The 24729-nt window shown below is 46.2% G+C and overlaps 1 protein-coding gene across 1 annotated transcript in view; it reads right to left on the bottom strand.

Moving 5' to 3' along the window:
* The window catches only part of abcf2a (ATP-binding cassette, sub-family F (GCN20), member 2a), a 68618-nt gene that overhangs the window by 10469 nt on the left and 33420 nt on the right, over positions 1-24729 (bottom strand). Inside the window, exons 6-12 of the mRNA XM_067977544.1 lie at positions 17028-17123; positions 15586-15688; positions 14813-14908; positions 13931-14050; positions 13038-13127; positions 10803-10913; positions 8628-8690 (exon numbers count right to left, since the gene is read on the bottom strand). Of these exons, the coding sequence (XP_067833645.1) occupies positions 8628-8690; positions 10803-10913; positions 13038-13127; positions 13931-14050; positions 14813-14908; positions 15586-15688; positions 17028-17123 (679 nt within the window). The remainder of the gene's footprint in view (positions 1-8627; positions 8691-10802; positions 10914-13037; positions 13128-13930; positions 14051-14812; positions 14909-15585; positions 15689-17027; positions 17124-24729) is intronic.

Below are 24729 nucleotides of genomic sequence, written 5' to 3'. Positions count from 1 at the left end.
ACCCGTTTTTAAAGGGCCCACATTACCCTTGACTACCCTTTTTCTTCTAATATAATTGTAAAAACTGTTATTCTTGATATCCCTCGCAAGTTTCTTTTCGTATTCCTTTTTGCAGCTCTTACTATTTTTTAAAAAAAATCTTCCTTTGCTACTCTTTATATCGCTCCCATTGCCCTGGATCTACACTATTCTTTGCACTTCTGTGTGCTCTTTCCTTTAGTTTTATGTTAACTCTCACCTCTTTTGTTGACCATGGCTGTTTTATTTGGTAAGTAGAGCTCTTGTCCCTTATGGGTATATACTGGTCCTGCATTAAACTAAATTCCTTTCTGAACACTTCCCAATGTTCATCTGTGGTTTTACCCTACAACAGTTTTGACCATCCCTAGTTGCCCCATGAGAAGGTGGTGGTGAGCCGCCTTCTTGAACCACTGCGGTGAAGGTTCTCCCACAGTGCTGTTAGGTAGGGAGTTCCAGGATTTTGACCCAGCGACGATGAAGGAATGGCGATATATTTCCAAGTCGGGATGGTGTGTGACTTGGAGGGGAACGTGCAGGTGGTGTTGTTCCCATGTGCCTCCTGCCCTTGTCCATCTAGGTGGTAGAGGTCACGGGTTTGGGAGATGCTGTTGAAGAAGCCTTGGCGAGTTGCTGCAGTGCATCCTGTGGATGGTGCACACTGCAGCCACAGTGCGCCGGTGGTGAAGGGAGTGAACGTGCTAAGTATGACTCCAGCCACTGGAGAGCTTTCCCCAATTCCCAGTGACTTAAATTTTACTAGGGCTCCTTGGTGCCACATTTGGTCAAATACTGCCTTGATGTCAAGGGCAGTCACTCTCGCCTCACCTCTGAAATTCAGCTCTTTTGTCCACGTTTGGACCAAGGCTGTAATAAGGTCTGGAGCCGAGTGGTCCTTGGCAGTGCTTAAATGGTATATACCTCAATGCAAGGATTATAGTGAATAAGGCAGATGAGCTGAGGGCACAGATGGACACGTGGAAATACGATATCTTTAAGCCATGTTTCAGTAATAGATAAGAGGTACAGGAATGGCAGCACAACATTCCTAGTTACAGGGTTTTCAGATGAGATAGAGAGGGGGATTAAAAAAAGGGGGAGTGGCAATATTGGTTAAAGAAACAATTATGGCTGTGGGGAGGAATGATATGTTAGAAGGATCATCGATTGAGGCCATATGGGTTGAGTTAAAGAACAAAGAAGAGGCAGTCACACTACTGGGAGTGTACTATAGACCCCCAGTCAGAGGGAGATAGAAGAACAAATATGTAGGCAAATTTCTGAGAAGTGCAAAACAATAGGGCAGTAACAGGGGATTTCAACTACCCGAATATTAACTGGGAAACAATCAGTGCCAAAGGTATAGAGGGCACAGAATTCTTAAATTGCATTCAGGAGAACTTGCTTTAGCCAGTATGTGTTGGGGGGGAATTCCGGATTTAGTTTTAGGGAATGAAGCTGGGCAGGTGGAAGGAATATGAGTGGGAGAGCATTTTGGTGGTAGTGATCATTATTCAGTTAGATTTAGCATCGTTATGGAAAAGGAGTAATAGTTCTAAATTGGTTAAAGGCCAATTTTACTAAGCTAAGCGATTTAGCAAAAGTGGACTGGAAACAGCTGTCAGAGCAGTGGGAGGCGTTCAAGGGGGGAAGATAGTGAGGGTTCAGAGTAAACATGTTCCCTCAAAGAAAGAGGGGGGGCTGCCAAATATAGAGCCCCCTGGATGAGAACCATAAGATAGCAGCAGGAGTAGGCCATTTGGCCCTTCGAGCCTGCACCGCCATTCAGTGAGATCATGACTGATCTGATTTTTACCTCAACTCTCACTTTCCCGCCCTTTCCCCATATCCTTTGACTCCCTTGCTGATCAAAAATTTGTTTAACTCAGCCTTGAATGTATTCAATGACTCAGCTCAGCCTCCACAGCTTTTTGGGGTAAAGAATTCCAAAGATTCACGACCCAGAGTCTTCCATCACCATCCCTGGGTATGTCCTGTCCCACCGGCAGGACAGACCAACCAGAGGTGGCGGTACAGTGATATACAGTCAGGAGGGAGTGGCCCTGGGAGTCCTCAACATTGACTCCGGACCCCATGAAATCTCATGGCATCAGGTCAAACATGGGCAAGGAAACCTCCTGCTGATTACCACCTACCGCCCTCCCTCAGCTGATGAATCAGTCCTCCTCCATATTGAACACCACTTGGAGGAAGCACTGAGAATAGCAAGAGCACAGAATGTACTCTGGGTGGTGGACTTCAATGTCCATCACCAAGAGTGGCTCGGTAGCACCACTACTGACCGAGCTGGCCTCGTCCTGAAGGATAGAGCTGCCAGACTGGGCCTGCGGCAGGTGGTGAGCAAACCAACACAAGGGAATAATCTACTTGAACTTGTCCTCACCAATCTATGTCGCAGATGCATCTGTCCATAACAGTATTGGTAGGAGTGACCACCACACAGTCCTCGTGGAAATGAAGTCCCGTCTTCGCACTGAGGACACCATCCAACGTATTGTGTGGCACTATCACCGTGCTAAATGGGATAGATTCAGAACAGATCTAGAAGCTCAAAACTGGGCTTCCATGAGGCGCTATGGGCCATCAGCAGCAGCAGAATTGTATTCCAGCACAATCTGTAACCTCATGGCCCGGCATATTCCTCACTCTACCATTACCAACAAGCCAGGGGATCAACCCTGGTTCAATGAGGAGTGTAGAAGAGCATGCCATGAGCAGCACCAGGCGTACCTAAAAATGAGGTGCCAACCTGGTGAAGCTACAACTCAGGACTACATGCATGCTAAACAGCAGAAGCAACATGCTACAGACAGAGCTAAGCGATTCCACAACCAACGGATCAGATCAAAGCTCTGCAGTCCTGCCACATCCAGTCGTGAATGGTGGTGGACAATTAAACAACTAACGGGAGGAGGAGGCTCTGCAAACATCCCCATCCTCAATGATAGCGGAGTCCAGCACGTGAGTGCAAAAGACAAGGCTGAAGCATTTGCAACCATCTTCAGTCAGAAGTGCCAAGTGGATGATCCATCTCGGCCTCCTCCCGACATCCCCACCATCACAGAAGCCAGTCTTCAGCCAATTCGATTCACTCCACGTGATATCAAGAAACGGCTGAGTGCACTGGATACATCAAAGGCTATGGGCCCCGACAACATCGCGGCTGTAGTGCTGAAGACTTGTGCTCCAGAACTAGCCGTGCCTCTAGCCAAACTGTTCCAGTACAGCTACAACACTGGCATCTACCCGACAATGTGGAAAATTGCCCAGGTATGTCCTGTCCACAAAAAACAGGACAAATCCAATCCGGCCAATTACCGCCCCATCAGCCTAGTCTCCATCATCATCATCAAAGTGATGGAAGGTGTCGTCGACAGTGCTATCAAGCGGCACTTACTCACCAATAACCCGCTCACCGATGCTCAGTTTGGTTTCCGCAAGGACCACTCGGCTCCAGACCTCATTACAGCCTTGGTCCAAACATGGACAAAAGAGCTGAATTCCAGAGGTGAGGTGAGAGTGACTGCCCTTGACATCAAGGCAGCATTTGACCGAGTGTGGCACCAAGGAGCCCTAGTAAAATATAAGTCAATGGGAATCAGGGGGAAAACTCTCCAGTGGCTGGAGTCATACCTAGCACAAAGGAAGATGGTAGTGGTTGTTGGGAGGCCAATCATCTCAGCCCCAGGACATTGCTGCAGGAGTTCCTCAGGGCAGTGTCCTAGGCTCAACCATCTTCAGCTGCTTCATCAATGACCTTCCCTCCATCATAAGGTCAGAAATGGGGATGTTCGCTGATGATTGCAGTGTTCAGTTCCATTCGCAACCCCTCAGATAATGAAGCAGTCCGTGCCCGCATGCAGCAAGACCTGGACAACATCCAGGCTTGGGCTGATAAGTGGCAAGTAACATTCGCGCCAGACAAGTGCCAGGTAATGATCACCTCCCCTTGACATTCAACAGCATTACCATCGCCGAATCCCCCATCAACATCCTGGGGGTCACCATTGACCAGAAACTTAACTGGACCAGCCACATAAATACTGTGGCTACAAGAGCAGGTCAGAGGCAGGCTATTATGCGGCGAGTCTCTCACCTCCTGACTCCCCAAAGCCTTTCCACCATTTACAAGGCACAAGTCAGGAGTGTGATGGAATACTCTCCACTTACCTGGATGAGTGCAGCTCCAACAACACAAGAAGCTCAACACCATCCAGGACAAAGCAGCCCACTTGATTGGCACCCCATCCACCACCCTAAACATTCACTCCCTTCATCGCCAGCACGCTGTGGCTGCAGTGTTTACCATCCACAGGATGCACTGCAGCAACTCGCCAAGGCTTCTTCGACAGCACCTCCAAAACCCGCGACCTCTACCACCTAGGACAAGAACAGCAGGCACATGGGAACAACACCATCTACATGTTCCCCTCCAAGTCACGCACCATCCTGACTTGGAAATATATCGCCGTTCCTTCATCGTCGCTGGGTCAAAATCCTGGAACTCCCTTCCCAACAGCACTGTGGGAGAACCTTCACCACACGGACTGCAGCGGTTCAAGGCGGCTCACCACCACCTTCTCAAGGGCAATTTGGGATGGGCAATAAATGCTGGACTCGCCAGCGATGCCCACATCCCATGAACAAATAATTTAAAAAAATTAGTGTCTTCTGCTGTGAAGACAGATACAAAATATCTGTTCAATTCCTCTGCCATTTCCTTGTTTTCCATTATTATTTCCCCAGTCTCATCCTCTGAGGGACCAATGTTTACTTTAGCTACCCTCTTCCTTTTTATATACTTGTAAAAGCTTTTACTGTCAGTTTTTATATTTCTTGCTAGTTTACTCTCAATTTATTTTCTCCCTCTTTTAGTCATCCTTTGCTGGTTTTTAAAGTTTTCCCAATCTTTGGGCTTACCAGTAATCTTTGCCATGTTGTATGCTTTTTCTTTTAACCTGATACCATCCTCGACTTCCTTAGTTAGCCATGGTTGGTTCACCCTTTTTGTGGAGTCTTTCCTCCTCACAGGGATATATTTTTGTTGCGAGTCATAAAATATCTTTTTAAATGTTTGCCACTGCTTATCCACCATCATCCCATCTAATCTGTTTACCCAGTCCACTTTAGCCAATTCCACCCTCATTCCTTTATAATTGCCCTTATTTAAGTTTAATACAGTAGTTTCAGACCTAAGATTCTTGCTCTCAAACTGGATGTGAAATTCTATCATGTTATGATCGCTGCTTCCCAAGGGATCCTTTACTTTGAGATCATTAATTAATCCTGTCTCATTATCCATTACCAGATCCAAAATGGCCTGTTCCCTGACGTATTGGTCTAAGAAACAGTCCCTAATGCACTCTATGAACTCCTCCTCAGGGCCACTTTTGTCAATTTGATTTGTCCAATTTATGTGAAAGTTAAAATCGCCCATGATTATTGCATTACCTTTTTTACAAGCCCCCCTTGTTTCCTGATTTCTATTTTGCCCGACAGTGTAGCTACTGTTAGGGGGCCTATATACTACTCCCACCAGTGATTTATTTCCCTTGCTATTTCCTACCTCCACCCAAATTGATTCGACATCTTGATCTTCTGAGCCAAGATCATTTCTCACTATTATACCAATTTCATCCTTTATTAACAGAGCTACCCCACCACCTTTACCTTTCTTCCCATCCTTCCGAAATGTCAGATCCCCCTGAATATTTAGTTTCCAATCTTGGTCACCTTGCTACCACGTCTCTGTAATGGCCACGAGACCATACCCATTTGTTTCTATTTGTGCCGTCAATTCATCTAATTACGAATGCTGCGCGCACTCAGATAAAGAACCATTCTTTCCATCCCGGCCCCATTCGCTGGTGCACTCATGTCTGTACGCTCTGTCCCTTCCTGACATGCTGTTTATCATTACCCCCATCACTTTCCTGTACTACTTCCTTGTCTTTTCTCCTTATCAATCTAAACTTCACCCCACCTGAAACCTCCCCCCACAACATTTAGTTTAAAGCCAAAGTCCATATAGAGTAAGATAGGGCAAGAAAGGGAAACTTAAGTCAGACACCGAGAGCTCAATTCCACAGAAAGCCTACAGGAGTATACAAAGTGCAGGGGTGAAATTAAAAAGGAAATTAGGAAAGTGAAGAGAGGGCGTGAAAAAATACGGCAACTAAAATTAAGGAAAACCCAAAGATGTTTCATAAATACACTAAGAGCAAAAGGATAACAATGGAAAGAGTAGGGCCTATTAGAGATCAAAAAGGTAACCTGTGTGTGGAGGCAGAAGATGTGGGTATGGTTCTTAATAAATACTTTGCACCTGTCTTCACAAAAGAGAGGGACGATGCAGAGATTATCGTTAAGGAGGAGGATGAGTATGCTATATTAGATGGGATAAACAGAGAGAGAGGAAGTATTAAGGGAATTAGCATATTTGAAAGTAGATAAATCGCCAGGTCCGGATGAAATGTATCCCAGGCTGTTAAAAGGGAGGAAATAGCGGAGGCTCTGACCATCATTTTCCAATCCTCAATGGATACAGGCGCGGTGCCGGAGGATTGGAGGACTGCTAATGTTGTACCGTTGTTTAAAAAGGGAAAAGATAGACAGACCGAGTAATTATAGGCCAGTCCGTCTAACCGCAGTGGTGGGCAAATTATTGGAATCAATTCTGAGGGACAGCATAAATAGTCATTTAGAAAGGAACAGGTTAATCAAGGACAGTCAGCATGGATTTGTTAAGGGAAAGTCGTGTCTGACTAACTTGATTGAATTTTGAGAGGTGGTAACAAGGAGGGTCGACGAGGGTTGCAAGTTTGATGTAATCTACATGGATTTTGACAAGGGTTCAGACCTTCCCCCAACTGCATTTTACGTGAGGAGAGAGAGAATTCCATCTCATCCATCATTCTGGGCTGGATCCCAGAGGGAAATGGCCAGCGTCTCCCCCACTGTACCCACCAGTCGCAAAATGGCCTTGACTATCACACTGGGCCGGGCCAGGAAAACCAACTTGGACACGTCAGATCATTAAATAGCAGCAAACTGCTTCCTGAATGCATGGAGTTTGTCAAAATGAAAATTTTCATTTAATCAGTCACAGATGAGCAACCAACTAAACAGCTACTTAGAATGTACAGCACAGAAACAGGCCATTCAGCCCAACAGGTCCATGCCGGTGTTTATGTTCCACACGAGCCTCCTCCCTCCCACCTATCACTATATCCTTCTATTCCTTTCTCCCTCATGTTTATCTAGCTTCCCCTTAAATGCATCTATGCTATTCGCCTCAAATACTCCATGTGATAGCGAGTTCCACATTCTCACCACTCTCTGGGTAAAGAAGTTTCTCCTGAATTCCCTATTGGATTTATTAGTGACTATCTGATATTTATGGTCCCTAGTTCTAGTCTCCCCCGCAAGTGGAAACATCTTCTCTGTCTGTCGTATCAAACCCTTTCACCACACGGACTGCAGCGGTTCAAGAAGGCGGCTCACCACCACCTTCTCAAGGGCAATTAAGGATGGGCAATAAATGCTGGCCTCGCCAGTGATGCCCACATCCCATGAACAAATTTAAAAAACATAATAGGAGCAGGAGTAGGACATCTGGCCCCTCGAGCCTGCTCTGCCATTCCACATGATCATAGCTGATCATCTACCTCAACACCATTTTCCTGCACCATCCCCATATCCTTTGATGCCTTTAATATCTAGAAATCTATCCATGATGTGGAGATGCCGGTGATGGACTGGGGTTGACAAATGTAAGTAATCTTACAACACCAGGTTATAGTCCAACAGTTTTATTTGAAAATCACAAGCTTTCGGAGGCTTTCTCCTTCGTCACACTTCACCTGACGAAGGAGAAAGCCTCCGAAAGCTTGTGATTTTCAAATAAAACTGTTGGACTATAATCTGGTGTTGTAAGATTACTTACATTAGAAATCTATCGATCTCTGTTTTGAATGTACTATTAAGGAGACAACTTGTGCAAGTACCAAATGGACACAACCAGGAAGTTTTCCACCCCACCCAACTATACCAGCAAAGAGGGAGGGCGAGAAAGAGAAGCAGCAGGCCCATATCACAAAAGGGAACATATGAAATAGGAGCAGGAGTAGGCCAAACAGCCCCTCGAGCCTACTCTGCCATTCAATCAGATCATGGCTGATCTTCGACCTCAACTCCACTTTCCCACCCGATCCTGATATCCCTTGATTCCCCTAGAGTCCAAAAATCTACCGATCTCAGCCTTGAATATAATCAACGACTCAGCATCCACAGCCCTCTGGGGTAGAGAATTCCAAAGATTTACCACCCTCTGAGTGAAGAAATTCCTCCTCATCTCAATCTTAAATGTCTGACCCCTTATCCTGGGACTATGCCCTCTAGTTCTAGACTCTCCAGCCAGGGGAAAAAACCTCTCAGCATCTACCCTGTCAAGCCCCTCCCAAGGGAAGGGGAGAAAAGAGCACAGTACGTCCTACATCTCCACCTTTACACCAGGAGGGAAGAGAAAAGAGGAATTCACACAACTTCAGATATTTGTGGCGGGGAGAGAAAGGAGAAAATAAAGTTACCTGATGGTACCGCCCAATCTTGACATGCGAGTGTTTCCGAATCATTCCGTCACAAGGCAAGAGCTGTGGGAAAAGAACAAGCAATTGGGCAAAAAAGGTCAGTACAGAATCAGGACCAAAGGGCAGAAGTTCAGTCAACAGCATCACATCACCAGGGTCTCAGCAAATCTGAACACCGTTAAACGCTTACCTATTCTCAGAGAGTGAGTCAACCACAGTGTGGGGACTGGAGTCACATGTGGGCCCAGACTGGGTAGGGGCCGCAGGTTCCCTCCCCCGAAGGACATTAGTGACCCAGTTGTGTTTTTACGACAATCCGACAGTTTTCATGGTCATTTGGGGCCAGCCCATTCAGTTTCACAACTTGTCACAGAGGGATTTGATGTCCAGGCCCTTCACTTCTGGGATACAGGATTCAACTCCAGCCCAAGGCAGTTACTGCCTCTCACTCCAGCCAGACAGATGGGATGAAAACCCTCTCTCTGTTGGCTCAAACGGTCCTATGTCCAACCAGTCTCAAACCAGATCTTATCTAACATCAGCCAACAGCACAAAACTACCTCTAATTTAAGCACTAAATTCACAAGCTTACTGCTGTTGGAAACTGTTGCAGAGATTGGGGTTGAGATAGTGTTAGGGGCGGAGTATCCTGTATTGCATTAAATTCCCAATAAGGAAACTCTTAAAATCCCTCACTTTGGAGGGCACAAAAATTCACCCCCAAAAACCCCACAGCTGCCAAATGCAGCAACTGGTTAAATTGCCAAACTATTCTCAGACAGCTGATCTCAGCCACCAGAGTGCGGGGGATCCCTTGGCTCAGGAGGGAGAATAAAACACGCCAGAGTTCCAGCATCCATGTTATGTGTGCAGATAGAAGAACAAACGAACAAATGAACTTGCATTTCTAGAGAGTCCTTCACACCCTCAGACACCCAAAGTGCTTCACAGCCAATAAATTACTTTACAAATACAGTCACCGTTGTAATATAGGGAAAGGCAGCAGCCAATGTGTGTATAAAAAGGCCCTACAAATAGCATTGAGAAAAACTACCAGTCAATTTGTTTTTTGCCAGTGTTAGTGAAGAGAAGAATATTGGGCAGGACATTGAGAACTCCCCTGCTCAAAGAGTGTCGGAATCTTTTACATCCACCTGAACAGGCAGGCAGGGCCTCGGCTTAACCTCGTTTGAAAAATACAGCACGCCCTCAGTCCTCACTGGAACATAAGAAATAGGAGGAGGAGTAGGCCATACGGCCCCTCGAGCCTGCACCGCCATTCAATCAGATTATGGCTGATCTTCAACCTCAACTCCACTTCCCCGCCCGATCCTCATGTCACTTCATTCCCCTAGTGTCCAAAAATCTATCGATCGCAGCCTTGAGTGTCGGCCTGGATTATGTTGCTCAAGTCTCTGGAGTGGGGCTTAAACACCCACAACCATCAGGTTCAGAAGGGAGAGGAGGGCGCTACCACTGAGCCAAAGCTGCCTGGGCCTGTCTCATCCCCACTGAACAGTTTCACAGGACCCAGGATCACAAAGAACAGCCACTGGAGTGAGGAGTCACAGGTCACATGGCACCCCAGCAGTGTGGAGAGAAAACGGTGAAATAAGTACAGTAGAGAATGGTCACACTTGGGCAGCACCACCAGTTTAGATGAATGATCTTTTGTCAGCATTCAACTATAAGTGAGAGGAGTGTATCTGTATCACAGGCCACAGTGACCTGTAATGCAGAGGTAAGGACATTATCTGTGGAGCAGTGAAGAACCAACCACTTCAATAAAGCCACCCTGACACATTTTCCACTAGCACATCAAATAGATTCAAGTCAACTCAGGGCGGGGGACACATGAATTTCAGAGCTGAGCATCCAAGGCTCTGCATCACCCCCAGGAGGTACTTAGGAATTGGTAGACAAGAAAAGACTATGGTCCAACTAGGTGCACCCTGGTAGACACATGATACAGCGATAAGGGAGTTGTTGACTAATCACGGCAATCAATCTCTATCAATGAGTCCACAACAGGCCCAGACACGAGGCGAGGAAAACCCCCAGTGGAGGAGAGCTTTGGGAATCTTCGGTCCAAAGTCACCTGCTCCTCCCGAGCACGTTACACTCACCACAGGTCATGTCTCAAATTACTCATACACTGTACCAAAAAATACTTACATCTCCCGCTAGAAGTTTGAGTAATGTAGACTTCCCAGCTCCATTGGGCCCAACCAAGGCCACCCTGGTATCTAAATCGATACCAAATTCCAGGTTTCGGTAGATCAAGGGCTGCAAGAGAGTTATAAACAGCAATCAGCATGCCCCTTTCCACCAAATTCCCAATCCACACCCCCACTACATTCCCTCTGTCCATGCTCTCTGTGCTGGCGGACCCTGGATTGTATCCCAACCTCAATCAAGAACCACCCCACAGTTTCCCTTCTCCCAACCATGAACAGTTGGATCGGTCAGTGATTCCACCCCAGTGTAGACCATCAGTGGACTCAGATTCTAGACGAGGCACTGCTCAGGTACAAGGGTTGCTTGGGAACTCACCCTCACCTTAAACATACAAACTTACAACAATGTGTCTAAACATGAAGTACAACATTGACTAAAAACTGTCCAAAACTTGACCATGACACCACTGCCCCAAACCAGCAGCAGCAAGCCAGCACAGTGCTGGATGAGAGAACACACACACACACACAAAAACACACACACACAAAAACACACACACACAAAAACACACACACACAAAAACACACACACACAAAAACACACACACACAAAAAAATTAGTCTCCACTTGGAGAAGCAAGGATTAATCAGGGATAGTCAACATGGCTTTGTCAAGGGAAGATCATGTCTGATTAATTTGATTGAATTTTTTGAGGGGGTGACTAGACGTGTGGATGAGGGTAACGCAGTGGATGTGGTATACATGGATTTCAGTAAGGCCTTCGATAAAGTCCCGCACAGGAGACTGGTCAAGAAGGTACGAGCCCATGGAGCCTTGGCACTTTGGATACAAAACTGGCTTAGTGGCAGAAGGCAGAGGGTGATGGTCGAAGGTTGTTTTTGTGACTGGAAGCCTGTGGCCAGTGGGGTACCACAGGGATCTGTGCTGGGTCCCTTGCTGTTTGTGGTCTACATTAACGACTTGGATATGAATGTAAAAGGTATGATCAGTAAGTTCGCTGATGATACAAAAATTGGTAGGGTGGTAAATAGCGAGGAGGATAGCCTCAGTCTGCAGGACGATATAGATGGGTTGGTCAGATGGGCGGAACAGTGGCAAATGGAATTTAACCTGGAAAAGTGCGAGGTGATGCACTTTGGAGGGACTAACAAGGCAAGGGAATACACAATGAATGGGAGGACCCTAGGCAAGACAGAGGGTCAGAGGGATCTTGGTGTGCAAGTTCACAGATCCCTGAAGGCGGCGGAACAGGTAGATAAGGTGGTAAAGAAGGCATATGGGATACTTGCCTTTATTAGCCGAGGCATAGAATATAAGAGCAAGGAGGTTATGATGGAGCTGTATAAAACACTGGTTAGGCCACAGCTGGAGTACTGTGTGCAGTTCTGGTCGCCGCACTACAGGAAGGATGTGATCGCTTTGGAGAGGGTGCAGAGGAGATTCACCAGGATGTTACCAGGGCTGGAGCGCTTCAGCTATGAAGAGAGACTGGGAAGATTGGGTTTGTTTTCCTTGGAGCAGAGGAGGCTGAGGGGGGACATGATTGAGGTGTACAAAATTATGAGGGGCATAGATAGGATGGATACTAAGGAGCTTTTTCCCTTCGTTGAGGGTTCTATAACAAGGGGACATAGATTCAAGGTAAAAGGCGGGAGGTTTAGAGGGGATTTGAGAAAGAACTTTTTCACCCAGAGGGTGGTTGGAGTCTGGAACTCACTGCCTGAGAGGGTTGTGGAGGCAGGAACCCTCACAACATTCAAGAAGCATTTGGATGAGCACTTGAAATGCCATAGCATACAAGGCTACGGACCAAATGCTGGAATATGGGATTAGATTAGACTGGGCTTGATGGCCGGCGCGGACACGATGGGCCGAAGGGCCTCTATCCGTGCTGTATAACTATGACTAAACAAACACACAAAAAACACAGACACACAAAAAACACAGACACACAAAAAACACAGACACACAAAAAACACAGACACACAGCAGGGTCTTTTTTTTAGAAAATTGTCACCACAAGCAGTTGGACTACACAAAACAGTAGATTTTGCCATTCCAGTTTGGGCTGTCTGGGGAGAGCATTTAGGGCTGTAGAACACAAGTGAAGGACTGGTAGGTACAGGCCTGCTACAAATTTTACACAAACACATGCATCACACTCACCATACACACACAGGTCACCCATGGGCCTCCCTCACTGTTACTTACCCCATCATTTGTATACCTGAAGCTCACATTCTGTACCATGATAACAGGAGGAGGAATCTTCCCACAGGGGGGGAAACAGAACGATAATGTCTGCAAGGAGAAGACAAAAACCAGGGATTACAAACTGTACAAAATAGTAACCGCAACCATGGCAAATTTATCTCACCACTCCCCAGAAGGTCATGGTGGAATACCCTTTAGGCTCACATGTTGTAAATAGCCATTTGGGTGAGGCACTGGAGTGGTAAGTGCTCATGAAAAGGCAACCTAGTGTGAGCCAGCACCTACAAGGGGTAAGGAAGAGAAAATTGTAAACCAAAAAATAAAACAGCCATGTTCAGTCAGGCAATCAAGCATTTCCCCTCTCTCCCGAAACACAAGACAAGTCCAGAGTGAGAAATGGCCTCAGTCCAGTCCTTGATTAATTATTCCATCATGAACTGGCAGCCTCCCTCCCTCCAACATTACTGAGCCCCTATTTTGAGAGCACCAAGTCCCTTCCCCCAGCTCCCCTGAAACATACCGATCCAGCTAACCTTCAGCGAGAATCGTGCGCTCGTTTGCCAGGTGGGGGGAAAGCCAGGCTGGTTATGTAGGACACCATTAGAGGGAGTGTAAAAGGCAAGGGAAGCAGTGATTAGGGGGTGCCAAGGTTGAGCTTTAAAAGATGACAGTTGTAGGAGGACAGTATGAGGCTCCACACTTCAGGGAAAGATGAGAGTATGCGAGCGTGGAATAGAATGGGAATTCTCTATTCACATAACTGCTGGTGTTAAAGCCCATTCAGGCTCTGACTGCACAGACCAGCGCTCGTTCACAGCACCAGTCCACCTCGTGCTTTTGCTCATAATAAGCGACAAATAACCCACCCCTAGAATACACAATGCACAAACCTTGTCGTTGACTACTTTCTCTGTCAGCCCGGAAGCCATCATCTTCTGCAGGGTCTTCTCTTTGCTCTGAGCCTGTCGTGCTAACTTGGCACTGCCATGGCCAAAGCGTGCGATGTAGTTCTGGGGGAAAAAAAAAGAGGGAGAAACCAAACACGGGTCAGGGTTAAGAGCAGGGATAGGTCCGCAAGTAATGAGTCAGCAGGTAATAATCCAGTCAGAATACAATGGACAATAACACCACCAACCCTCAACACTGCTCCCAGTCAGATCAAAGATTATTAACTTGACCTGGCAGCAGGTGATTGAGGGGCAACGCTAATACAAGGAGACACTTGAAAAAGTGGGGTTGTGTTCATTTGAACAGGAGATTATGGGGTAATTTTAAACATCTCCCATCAAATCACAAGGGATTGGGACAGGGTAGATAGAAACAGATGATTTTTTTTAGTGGTTGAGGGGTCTAGAACAAGAGGACATAGACAAGATTAAATGTGAGACTTAGGACACAGATGGTTGTAGAATTCATTTAGTGATTGAAGCGGAGACAAATGTTGACATTTAAGAACCGATTAGATAGATGGTTGAAGGAAAGGGGATAAAGGGATATGGGAACCGAGCGGAGATACGGGATTAGGATACTGCTCACGTGGAGGATAAACACCAACAGACTGGTTGGGCTGAACGGCCTGTTCCCGTGTTGTAATTTCTATGTAATTCTATCAACCTAAACCCACCCCTCACGTGCATTTTCTTAATGGGTCCAGAGTCTGAAAGAGATGAGACAGGTTAACTAGTTCTGGTGGAGGGCTTCCAGCCGAAAGTTAACCAAGTCTTCTCTCTTCCAGATGTACGTTCCCACCTTTCCCCTCCACGTGCTCTCACCTTCATGTGGGTGATCTGATCTTGCTCCCAGTTGAATCGTTTCATCTGGTTCTCTTCCAGTTCCAGCCTGGTCTTCACGTACTGGTCATAGTTACCCTGAAACACAAGTTGCACCCAGTGACTCCAAAGCAGTTCCTTAGTGCCCTAGATTTTAACATTGGTGTCACTAACGCCAGCATTAACCGGCTTCAAAAAAATGGGTTCAATCCAGTCAGAAAGGTCGGTGTAGAATTTCAATTTTGAGACATTTTTAGCACATTGGTGTTAAATTCCTGTCTTTTTAAAATTCCTTCCCAGAATGTAGGCATTACTAGCATTTATTGCCCATCCCCAGACACCCCTTGAGAAGGTGGTGGTAAGCCGCCTTCTTGAACCGCTGCAGTCCATGTGAAGGTTCTCCCAAAGTGCTGTTAGGGAGGGAGTTCCAGGATTTTGACCCAGCGACGATGAAGGAACGGCCGATATACGTCCAAGTCGGGATGGTGTGCGACTTGGAAGGGAGGTGATGGTGTTCTCGTGCACCTGCTGCCCTTGTCCTTCCAGGTGCTGGCGATGGGTACAGCACGGGTTAGATACAGAGTAAAGCTCCCTCTACACTGTCATAGCAACATGCTTCAACCATAACCTCACAGCAGCACTGATGCACCCAATGTGACTTCCTTTATTTCAGACATCAGCTCGTTGATTTAATGCCATATTAGGGTCAGTTTTATGGTGTTGGCCTCTCCTGGAATCGAGGCCACCCCAATTTAATTTCACGCCCGAGCACTCACTGTGTAATACTTGAGCTTGCGGTTGTGCAAGTGGATGATGTTGTTGCAAACTCCATTCAGAAAGTCCTGGGAATGAGATATCAGCACGAGGATCCTGGAGAATCTGGGCAAACACACAAAGCAGCATAGCAGAGCTAAAAATTTATACTTGAATACTCTTCCGGTACTCCCACCAGCAGTGGCATTCACAACATGTATTTATACTGCACATCCACCACCAGCCTTGCCAGCTACACCCACACCCCAAAAAATTAAATAAGAATCGTAAAAAAGAACTTTACTCTGCAACTGCCTGCCCTGGGAGTGTTACACGCGGACACTGGGAGCCTGAAGTGCGAAGTGCTTCCAGCTCCCAGTTACAATAATCGCTCACCTCAACAAGCTCAACATTCGTTTTCAAAAGTTAAAAAAACTCAACTCACCACCACTACTATTGTCAAAAGGCGGCAAGAACAATATCAGCTCGCACGTCAGAAGGTACAGCACCCATGCCAGCTCGGACAGGAGTGGCTAAAAATGGGAATTCTCAAGAAAGCGGAGTCAGTAATCATGTGTACCTGCCCCGATCAGCCGGCTGGACTCCATATACAGGGAAATGGTCTGATGACTCCAGCTAGTACAGCAACTCGAGGTGGGGAGAAATACTGGGGGCATTTAACCCTTCCCCACCCAGCAAACTCTGCTTCTGCAAGGCAATGAAACATTCCAGCTCTTGGGTGTATGCATGTGAACTTTAACCTTTTTGTGCATTTGTTGGTAAAATGATGAGATGAAAAGCAGTGTTTTTTTTAAATCATAGGAACAGGTGTAGGCCATTCAGCCCTTTGAGTCTGTTATCGGATCCGCACCTCAACTCCATTTACCCGCCTTTGCTCCATATCCCTGGATACCCTTACCCAAAGATCTATCAATCTCAGTCTTGAAAGCTCCAATTGACCCCCAATATCCACAGCCTTTTGGGGAAGAGTTTTCCAGATTTTCACTCCCTTTTGTGTGAAGTGCTTCCTGATTTCACTCCTAAATGGCCTAGCTCTAATTTTATGGTTATGCCGCCTTATTCTGATCTCCCCCACCAGAGGAAATAGATCCTATCGAATTCTTTGATCGTTTGGGAGTGCTTTATTTCCGTGGTTATCAAATGGTGATTAACGTTTGTTAAGTAAATATCCCCATGTGAAGTACATTTACTTGTATTCTGCGAGCGTGTGGAAGGTATTTATTATTAAAATTAGTGCACATGGCTAAAATAGTGTTGCCATAGCCAGCAGCATGTACAGACCCAAGCTTGCCCCAGTATTACACCCAACACATTCTCTCCAACACAAGCCAAACCCAAAAAGGACAGAATCCATCGCTGCAATACTGCCTGTTTTCCACTTTATAGAAATCGCGTACATCCTGCAGTGAAATCTCAGCCCACAATGAAAAGCCCCTCGACTTACGATTTCAGCTCCTCTTCCAGCCACACGCAGGCATCCAGATCGAGATGATTTGTGGGCTCATCCAACAGCAGCATGAAGGGTTTGATGAACAGCGCTCTAGAAAAAGGTAACAAACCACAGGAATCACCACCAGTCGCGAAAGAACAACCAGCTCCTGCCACCATCACAACCACCGCCAAAAACAAACAGTAAACTAGCCCTAGGTTAAATTTTCCTCAACTCTCACCATGGTTCCTGCAGTTACAGACCTCAGGGCCAGGTCGGGCTGAGGGAGACAATCCCACACACCCACCATCCAGATGAATAACCAGTTTTGGTTGAGGGAGCGGAACGCGGGATCGGCGATAAAAGGAGGGGGGGGGGGGGGGGGGAGGGAGTGGAGCGCAGGATCAGCGATAGAAGGAGGATAGAGAGAAGAGAGCGCGAGTGGAGCTCAGGCTCAGCGATGAGAGAGAGAGAGAGAGAGAGAGAGAGAAAAACAGAGCACGCGCGAGCAGGGAGGTGAGAAAACACCTAAAGTGACTTCAGCACAAGGGAAGGAGCTGATTGGTGAGTAGCTGGTGAATGTTTTTTTTTTAATAAAAGTCTTCAAGTTTATTTTTGTTAAGTTTAGTTGATAATATAATAAATCGAGGCATGGCAGGGCACCACAGTCCTGTCGAATGCACATTCTGTGCCATGTTGGAACTCCAGGACGCTTCCCGTGTCCTGGACAACCACTGGTGCTAGAAGTGTGGTCAGCTGGAGGAGCTCAAGCTCCGGGTTTCGGAGCTGGAGCAGCGGCTGGCATCAGTACAGTGCATCCGCGAGGCTGAGAGCCAAGTGGATAGCATGTTTAGGGAGGTGGTCACAACACACCTTGAGAGTGCAGGCAGAAAGGGACTGGGTGACCGCCAGACAGACAAGGAGGACCAGGCAGATAGTGCAGGAGTCCCCTGGGGGCACCTCACTCTCTAACCAATATTCAGTTCTGAGTACTGGTGAGGGAGAGGGTTCCTCTGGGGAGTGCAGCCAGAGCCAAGACCATAGCACCATGGATGGCTCAGCATGGGGGGTGGGGGGAAGGGAAGGGGAGAAAGGTCAGGAGAGCAATAGTGATTAGGGGATACAATAGTTAGGGCAGCAGACAGGCGTTTCTGCAGCCGAAGTTGTGATTCCAGGATGGTATGTTGCTTACCCGGTGCCAGGGTCAAGGATGTCACTGAACAGCTGCAGAACATTCTGGAGGGGGAGGGTGAACAACCAGAGGTCGTGGTCCATATCGGTACCAATGACATAGATAGAGGGATGAGGTCAGATTTTAAGGAGTTAGGAAAGAGATTAACAAGCAGTACCTCAAAAAGGTAGTAATCTCCATATTACTCCCGGTGCCAGGCGTTAGTGAGTATTGAAATAGGAGGATAGAGCAGATGAATGCGTGGCTGGACAGATGGTGCAGGAGGGAGGGCTTTAGAATCCTGGGGGCTTGGGAGCAGTTGTGGGCAAGGTGGGACCTCTACAGGCCAGACGGGTTGCACCTCAACAGAGCTGGGACCAATGTCCTTGCAGGGAGGTTCACTAGTGCTGTGGGGGGGGGGTGGGGGTGGGAGGGGGGTTTAAACTAATTTGGCAGTGGGGTGGGCACCAGGATGTAGCATTGGAAAGGAGAAACAAGGGACACAAAGGATCAGGGGAGAAAAATAGCACTCAAGCAAATAATAGTACAGTAGTTGGTGGGATCAGATTAAGAGAGAGTACAAGAAAGTCTAAGATTGGTTTACAGTGCATGTGTGTAAACGCACGAAGCGTGGTAAACAAGGTTGGTGAGCTGCAGGCGCAAATAGCCACATGGGAATATGATGTCGTGGTAATAACGGAGACCTGGCTCAAAAAAGGGTAGGATAGGGTACTAAATATTCCTGGATACAAGGTGTTCAGCAAAGAAAGGAATGGGAGGGTGGCAGTATTGATTAAGGAGAATATTGCAGTGCTGGAGAGATAGGATGTCCTGGAGGAGTCAAGGACAGAATCGATTTGGTTAGAGTTAAGAAACAATCGAGGTGCCATTACACTACTGGGGGTATTCTATAGGCCATTATGTATCTATTTGTGGGAAGGCGACAGAGGAGCAAATTTGCAGGGAAATTACAGAGAGGTGCAAAAGCCTTAGAGTAGTGATAACGGGGGACTTCAACTATCCTAATATAGACTGGGACAGTAATAAGGGACAAAGAGGGGGAGGAATTTTTTTTGAAGTGTGTTCAGGAGAACTTTCTTGACCACTATGTTTCCAGCCCAACGAGGAAGGAGGCATTGCTGGACTTGGTTCCAGGGAATGAGGCGGGCCAAGTGGAGAAGTGTCAGTGGGGGAACATTTAGGGAACAGTGATCATAGTATCATAATTGTAAACAATTTTACAACACCAAGTTATAGTCCAGCAATTTTATTTTAAATTCATTATCTCTGTTTTTTTTTGTTTGTTGTTTTTTTTGGTGATTTGTATATTCTGAGACCTGGCAAGTAACACCTGTCTGTCTGCACACTGATTGCCTTGGCAACGGGCAGTTGAAAAAACTGTCTGTTATCACCAGCATTGTTCTGTGAATTATAAATGCGACTTCATTTCGAGGACTTCATTTCCACATCGTTCACCTGAGGAAGGAGGTAGCCTCCGAAAGCTTGTGAATTTAAAATAAAATTGCTGGACTATAACTTGGTGTTGTAAAATTGTTTACAATTGTCAACCCCAGTCCATCACCGGCATCTCCACATCATAGTATCATAAGGTTTAGAATAGCTATGGAAAAGGACATGGACCACTCTAAAGTAAAAATACTCAATTGGAGTAGGGCCAATTTCAGTGGGATGTGAACAGATCTGGCCCGGGTAAATTGGAATCAAAGACTGGCAGGCACAACTAGAATCGAACAATGGGCAGCCTTTAAAGAGGAGATGGTTCAGGTACACGAGCCAGAGCTCTGGGATGACACGAGATGGAGTGTAAGATGAAGAAGAAAAAAGGGGCGTATGACAGATGTCAGGCTGATAACAAGTGAGAACCAGGCTGAATATAGAAAGTTCAGAGGGGAAGTGAAAAAAGAAATAAGAGGGGCAAAGAGAGAGTATGAGAATAGACAGGCGGCAAACATAATAAAAGGGAATCCAAAAGTCTTCCATAGACATGCAAACAATAAACAGGTAGTAAGAGGAGCAGTGGGGCCGATCAGGGACACAAAAAAGGGAGATCTGCTCATCGAGGCAGAGGGGAAACTTTTAGAAACGATAATCCGTGACAGAATTTGCAGTCACTTGGACAAGTGTGGATTGATTAGGGAAAGCCAGCATGGATTTGTTAAAGGCAAATCATGTTTAACTAACCCGATAGAGTTCTTTGATGAGGTAACAGAGAGGGTAGATGAGGGCAATGCAGTTGATGTGGTGTATGTGGACTTTCAAAAGGCGTTTGATAAAGTGCCGCATAATAAGCTGTTCATCAAGATTGAAGCAAGTGGAATAAAGGGGGCAGTAGCAGCATGGATACAGAACTGGCTAAGTAACAGGAAGCAGAGTAGTGGTGAATGGCTGTTTTTTGGACTGGAGGGAGGTGTACAGTGGTGTACCCCAGGGGTTGGTACTAGGACCACTGCTTTTCTTGATATATATTAAGTGACATGGTCTTGGGTGCACAGGTCACAATTTACATAAGAACATAAGAAATAGGAGCAGGAGTCGGCCAATCGGCCCCTTGAGCCTGCTCCGCCATTCAATAAGATCATGGCTGATCTGATCCTAACCTCAAATCTAAATTCATGTCCAATTTCCTGCCTGCTCCCCGTAACCCCTAATTCCCTTTACTTCTAGGAAACTGTCGATTTCTGTTTTAAATTTATTTAATGATGTAGCTTCCTGGGGCAGCAAATTCCACAGACCTACCACCCTCTGAGTGAAGAAGTTTCTCCTCATCTCAGTTTTGAAAGAGCAGCCCCTTATTCTAAGATTATGCCCCCGAGTTCTAGTTTCACCCATCCTTGGGAACATCCTTACCACATCCACCCGATCAAGCCCCTTCACAATCTTATATGTTTCAATAAGATCGCCTCTCATTCTTCTGAACTCCAATGAGTAGAGTCCCAATCTACTCAACCTCTCCTCATAGGTCTGCCCCCTCATCCCCGGGATTAACCGAGTGAACCTTCTTTGTACTGCCTCGAGAGCAAGTATGTCTTTTCTTAAGTATGGAGACCAAAACTGTATGCAGTATTCCAGGTGCGGTCTCACCAATACCTTATATAACTGCAGCAATACCTCCATGTTTTTATATTCTATCCCCCTAGCGATAAAAGCCAACATTCCGTTGGCCTTCTTGATCACCTGCTGCACCTGCATTCTAACTTTTTGATTTTCTTGCACTAGGACCCCCAGATCCCTTTGTACTGCAGTACTTTCCAGTTTCTCGCCTTTAAGATAATAACTTGCTCTCTGATTTTTCCTGCCAAAGTGCATAACCTCACATTTTCCAATATTGTATTGCATCTGCCAAATCTCCGCTCATTCACCCAGCCTGTCTATATCCCCCTGCAGGTTTTTTATGTCCTCCTCACTCTCCACTTTCCCTCCCATCTTTGTATCATCTGCAAACTTTGATATGTTACACTCGGTCCCCTCCTCCAAATCGTTAATATAGATTGTAAAGTGTTGGGGACCCAGCACCGACCCCTGCGGAACACCACTGGCTACTGGTTGCCAGTCCGAGAATGAACCATTTATCCCAACTCTCTGCTTCCTGTTAGATAACCAATCCTCCACCCATGCCAGAATATTACCCCCAATCCAGTGATTCTTTATCTTGAGCAATAATCTTTTATGAGGCACCTTGTTGAATGCCTTCTGGAAGTCTAAATACACTACGTCCACTGGTTCCCCTTTATCCACCCTGTACGTTACGTCCTCAAAGAACTCAAGCAAATTTGTCAGACATGACTTCCCCTTCATAAAGCCATGCTGACTTTGTCCTATTAAATTATGCTTATCTAAATGTTCCGTTACTGTCTCCTTAATAATAGACTCCAAAATTTTACCTACCACTGATGTTAGGCTAACTGGTCTATAATTTCCAGCCTTCTGCCTACTACCCTTTTTAAATAAGGGTGTTACATTAGCAGTTTTCCAATCTGCCGGGACCTTTGCCAAGTCCAGAGAATTTTGGAAAATTATTACCAAAGCATCCACAATCCCTACTGCCACTTCCCTCAAGACCCTGGGATGTAAGCCATCAGGTTTAGGGGATTTATCCACCTTGAGTCCCATTAATTTACTGAGTACCAATTCCTTAGTGATTTTAATCGTATTTAGCTCCCCCCCCCCCCAGAGCCCCGTTTGTCCAGTGTTGGGATATTCTTAGTGTCCTCTACCGTAAAGACAAACAAAATATTTGTTCAGCATTTTTGCCATCTCCATGTTTCCCACCATTAATTTCGCGGTCTCATCCTCTAAGGGACCTACGTTTGCCTTAGCCACCCTTTTTCTTTTTATATAACTGTAGAAACTCTTGCTATCTGTTTTTATATTCTTTGCTAATTTCTTTTCATAATCTATCTTCCCTTTCTTAATCAATCCTTTAGTTACTTTTTGCTGTCTTTTGAAGACTTCCCAATCTTCTATCCTCCCACTAAGTTTGGCTACCTTATATGTCCTTGTTTTTAGTCGGATACTATCCTTAATTTCTTTACTTAGCCACGGATGGCTGTCATTTCTTTTACACCCTTTTTTCCTCAGTGGAATATATATTTTTTGAAAGTTGTAAAATAACTCCTTGAATGAACACCACTGCTCATGTACCGTCTTATCCTTTAATCTATTTTCCCATTCCACTTTAATCAATTCCACTCTCATACCATCATAGTCTCCTTTATTCAAGCTCAGTACGCTTGTTTGAGAACCAACCTTCTCACCCTCTAATTGGATATGGAATATAACCATGTTATGGTCACTCATTCCAAGGGGATCCTTAACTAGGACATTATTAATTAATCCTGACTCATTACACAGGACCAGGTCCAAGGTTGCTTGCCCTCTTGTAGGTTCAGTTACATACTGCTCAAGAAATCCATCCCTAATACACTCAATAAACTCTTCCTCAAGGCTGCTCTGCCCAATTTGATTTGTCCAGTTAATACGATAGTTAAAATCCCCCATAATTATAGCTGTTCCCTTATTACTTGCCCCGACTATTTCCTGATTAATACTTCTTCCAGCAGAGTTGCAACTATTAGGAGGCCTATATACTATGCCCACTAGTGTTTTCCCCCCCCTTATTATTCCTTATCTCTACCCAAACTGTTTCATTATCCTGATCCTTTGTCCCAATATCATTTCTCTGTATTACAGTGATTCCTTCCTTTAACATAGCCACCCCACCTCCCCTTCCTCCCTGCCTGTCCTTCCTGATTGTTAAATACCCTGGCATATTTAATTCCCAGTCGTCGTCACCCTGCAGCCATGTTTCTGTAATGGCCACAAGATCATACCCATACGTCGTTATTTGTGCCGTTAACTTGTCCATTTTGTTACGAATGCTACGTGCATTCAGATAAAGAACTTCCAAATATGTTTTGTGACACTTAGTTCCTGCTTTTTCCTTTTTTAACACTTTACCTTTTACTCCATACCTTCTGTCCCTTCCTGACACACTTTCCTGTCTCCCTGCTCAGGTTCTCAACCCCCTGCCACAGCTTTGATGCTGGGTTAATCGCCTTACGCCTTCTAGTTTTTATTTTATCTGTCTTGCCTAAAGTACACTTTCTTTCCGCTGCTCTACGCTTTTCCCTTTCACTTGTTCTTGAACAACTGTTTGTACTATTTGTATTGTAGATTTCCCCTGGGTCTTCCCCTCTCTTGCTGCTCTCAACTTTATTCCCTTCTGACTCCCCGCTCAGGTTCCCATCCCCCTGCCACTCCAGTTTAAACCTTCCCCAACAGCACTACCAAACACATCCGCGAGGACATCAGTCCCGGTCCTGCTAGGGTGGAACCAGTCACGCTTGTACAGGTCCCACCTTCCCCAGAACCGCTCCCAATGTCCCAGGAATCGAAATCCCTCCCTCCTACACCATCCCTGCAGCCACGCATTCATCCTGTCTATTCTCCTGTTCCTATACTCACTGGCACGTGGCACTGGTAGTAATCCTGAGATCACTACTTTTGAAGTCCTGCTTTTTAATTTATCTCCTAACTCCTTAAATTCACCTTGCAGGACCTCATCCCTTTATTTTTTACCTATGTCGTTGGTACCAATATGGACCACGACTACTGGCTGTTCACCCTCCCCCTCCAAAATGCCCTGCAGCCGCTCCGTGACATCCTTGACCCTAGCACCAGAGAGGCAACATACCATCCTGGAGTCACGTTTGCGGCCGCAGAAACGCTTATCTGTTCCCCTTACAATTGAATCCCCCATCACTATAGCCCTGCCACTCCTCTTCCTCCCCTCCTGTGCAGCAGAGCCACCCGTGGTGCCCCGAACCTGGCTCTTGCTGCTTTCCCCTGATGAGCCATCGCCCCCAACAGTATCTAAAGCGGTATATCTATTTGAGAGGGAGATGGCCCCAGGGGACTCCTCCTCTACCTGCCTAGTCCTTTTACTCTGCCTGGCGGTCACCCATTTCCTTTCTGCCTGCGTAATCTTTACCTGCGGTGTGACCACCTCACTGAACGTGCTATCTG

This window comes from Heptranchias perlo, chromosome 3 (genome assembly GCF_035084215.1).
Source record: "Heptranchias perlo isolate sHepPer1 chromosome 3, sHepPer1.hap1, whole genome shotgun sequence".
Taxonomy (NCBI): domain Eukaryota; kingdom Metazoa; phylum Chordata; class Chondrichthyes; order Hexanchiformes; family Hexanchidae; genus Heptranchias; species Heptranchias perlo.
The sequence above is the reverse complement of the archived record's forward strand: the minus strand, read 5'-3'. Positions and strand labels throughout refer to the sequence as shown.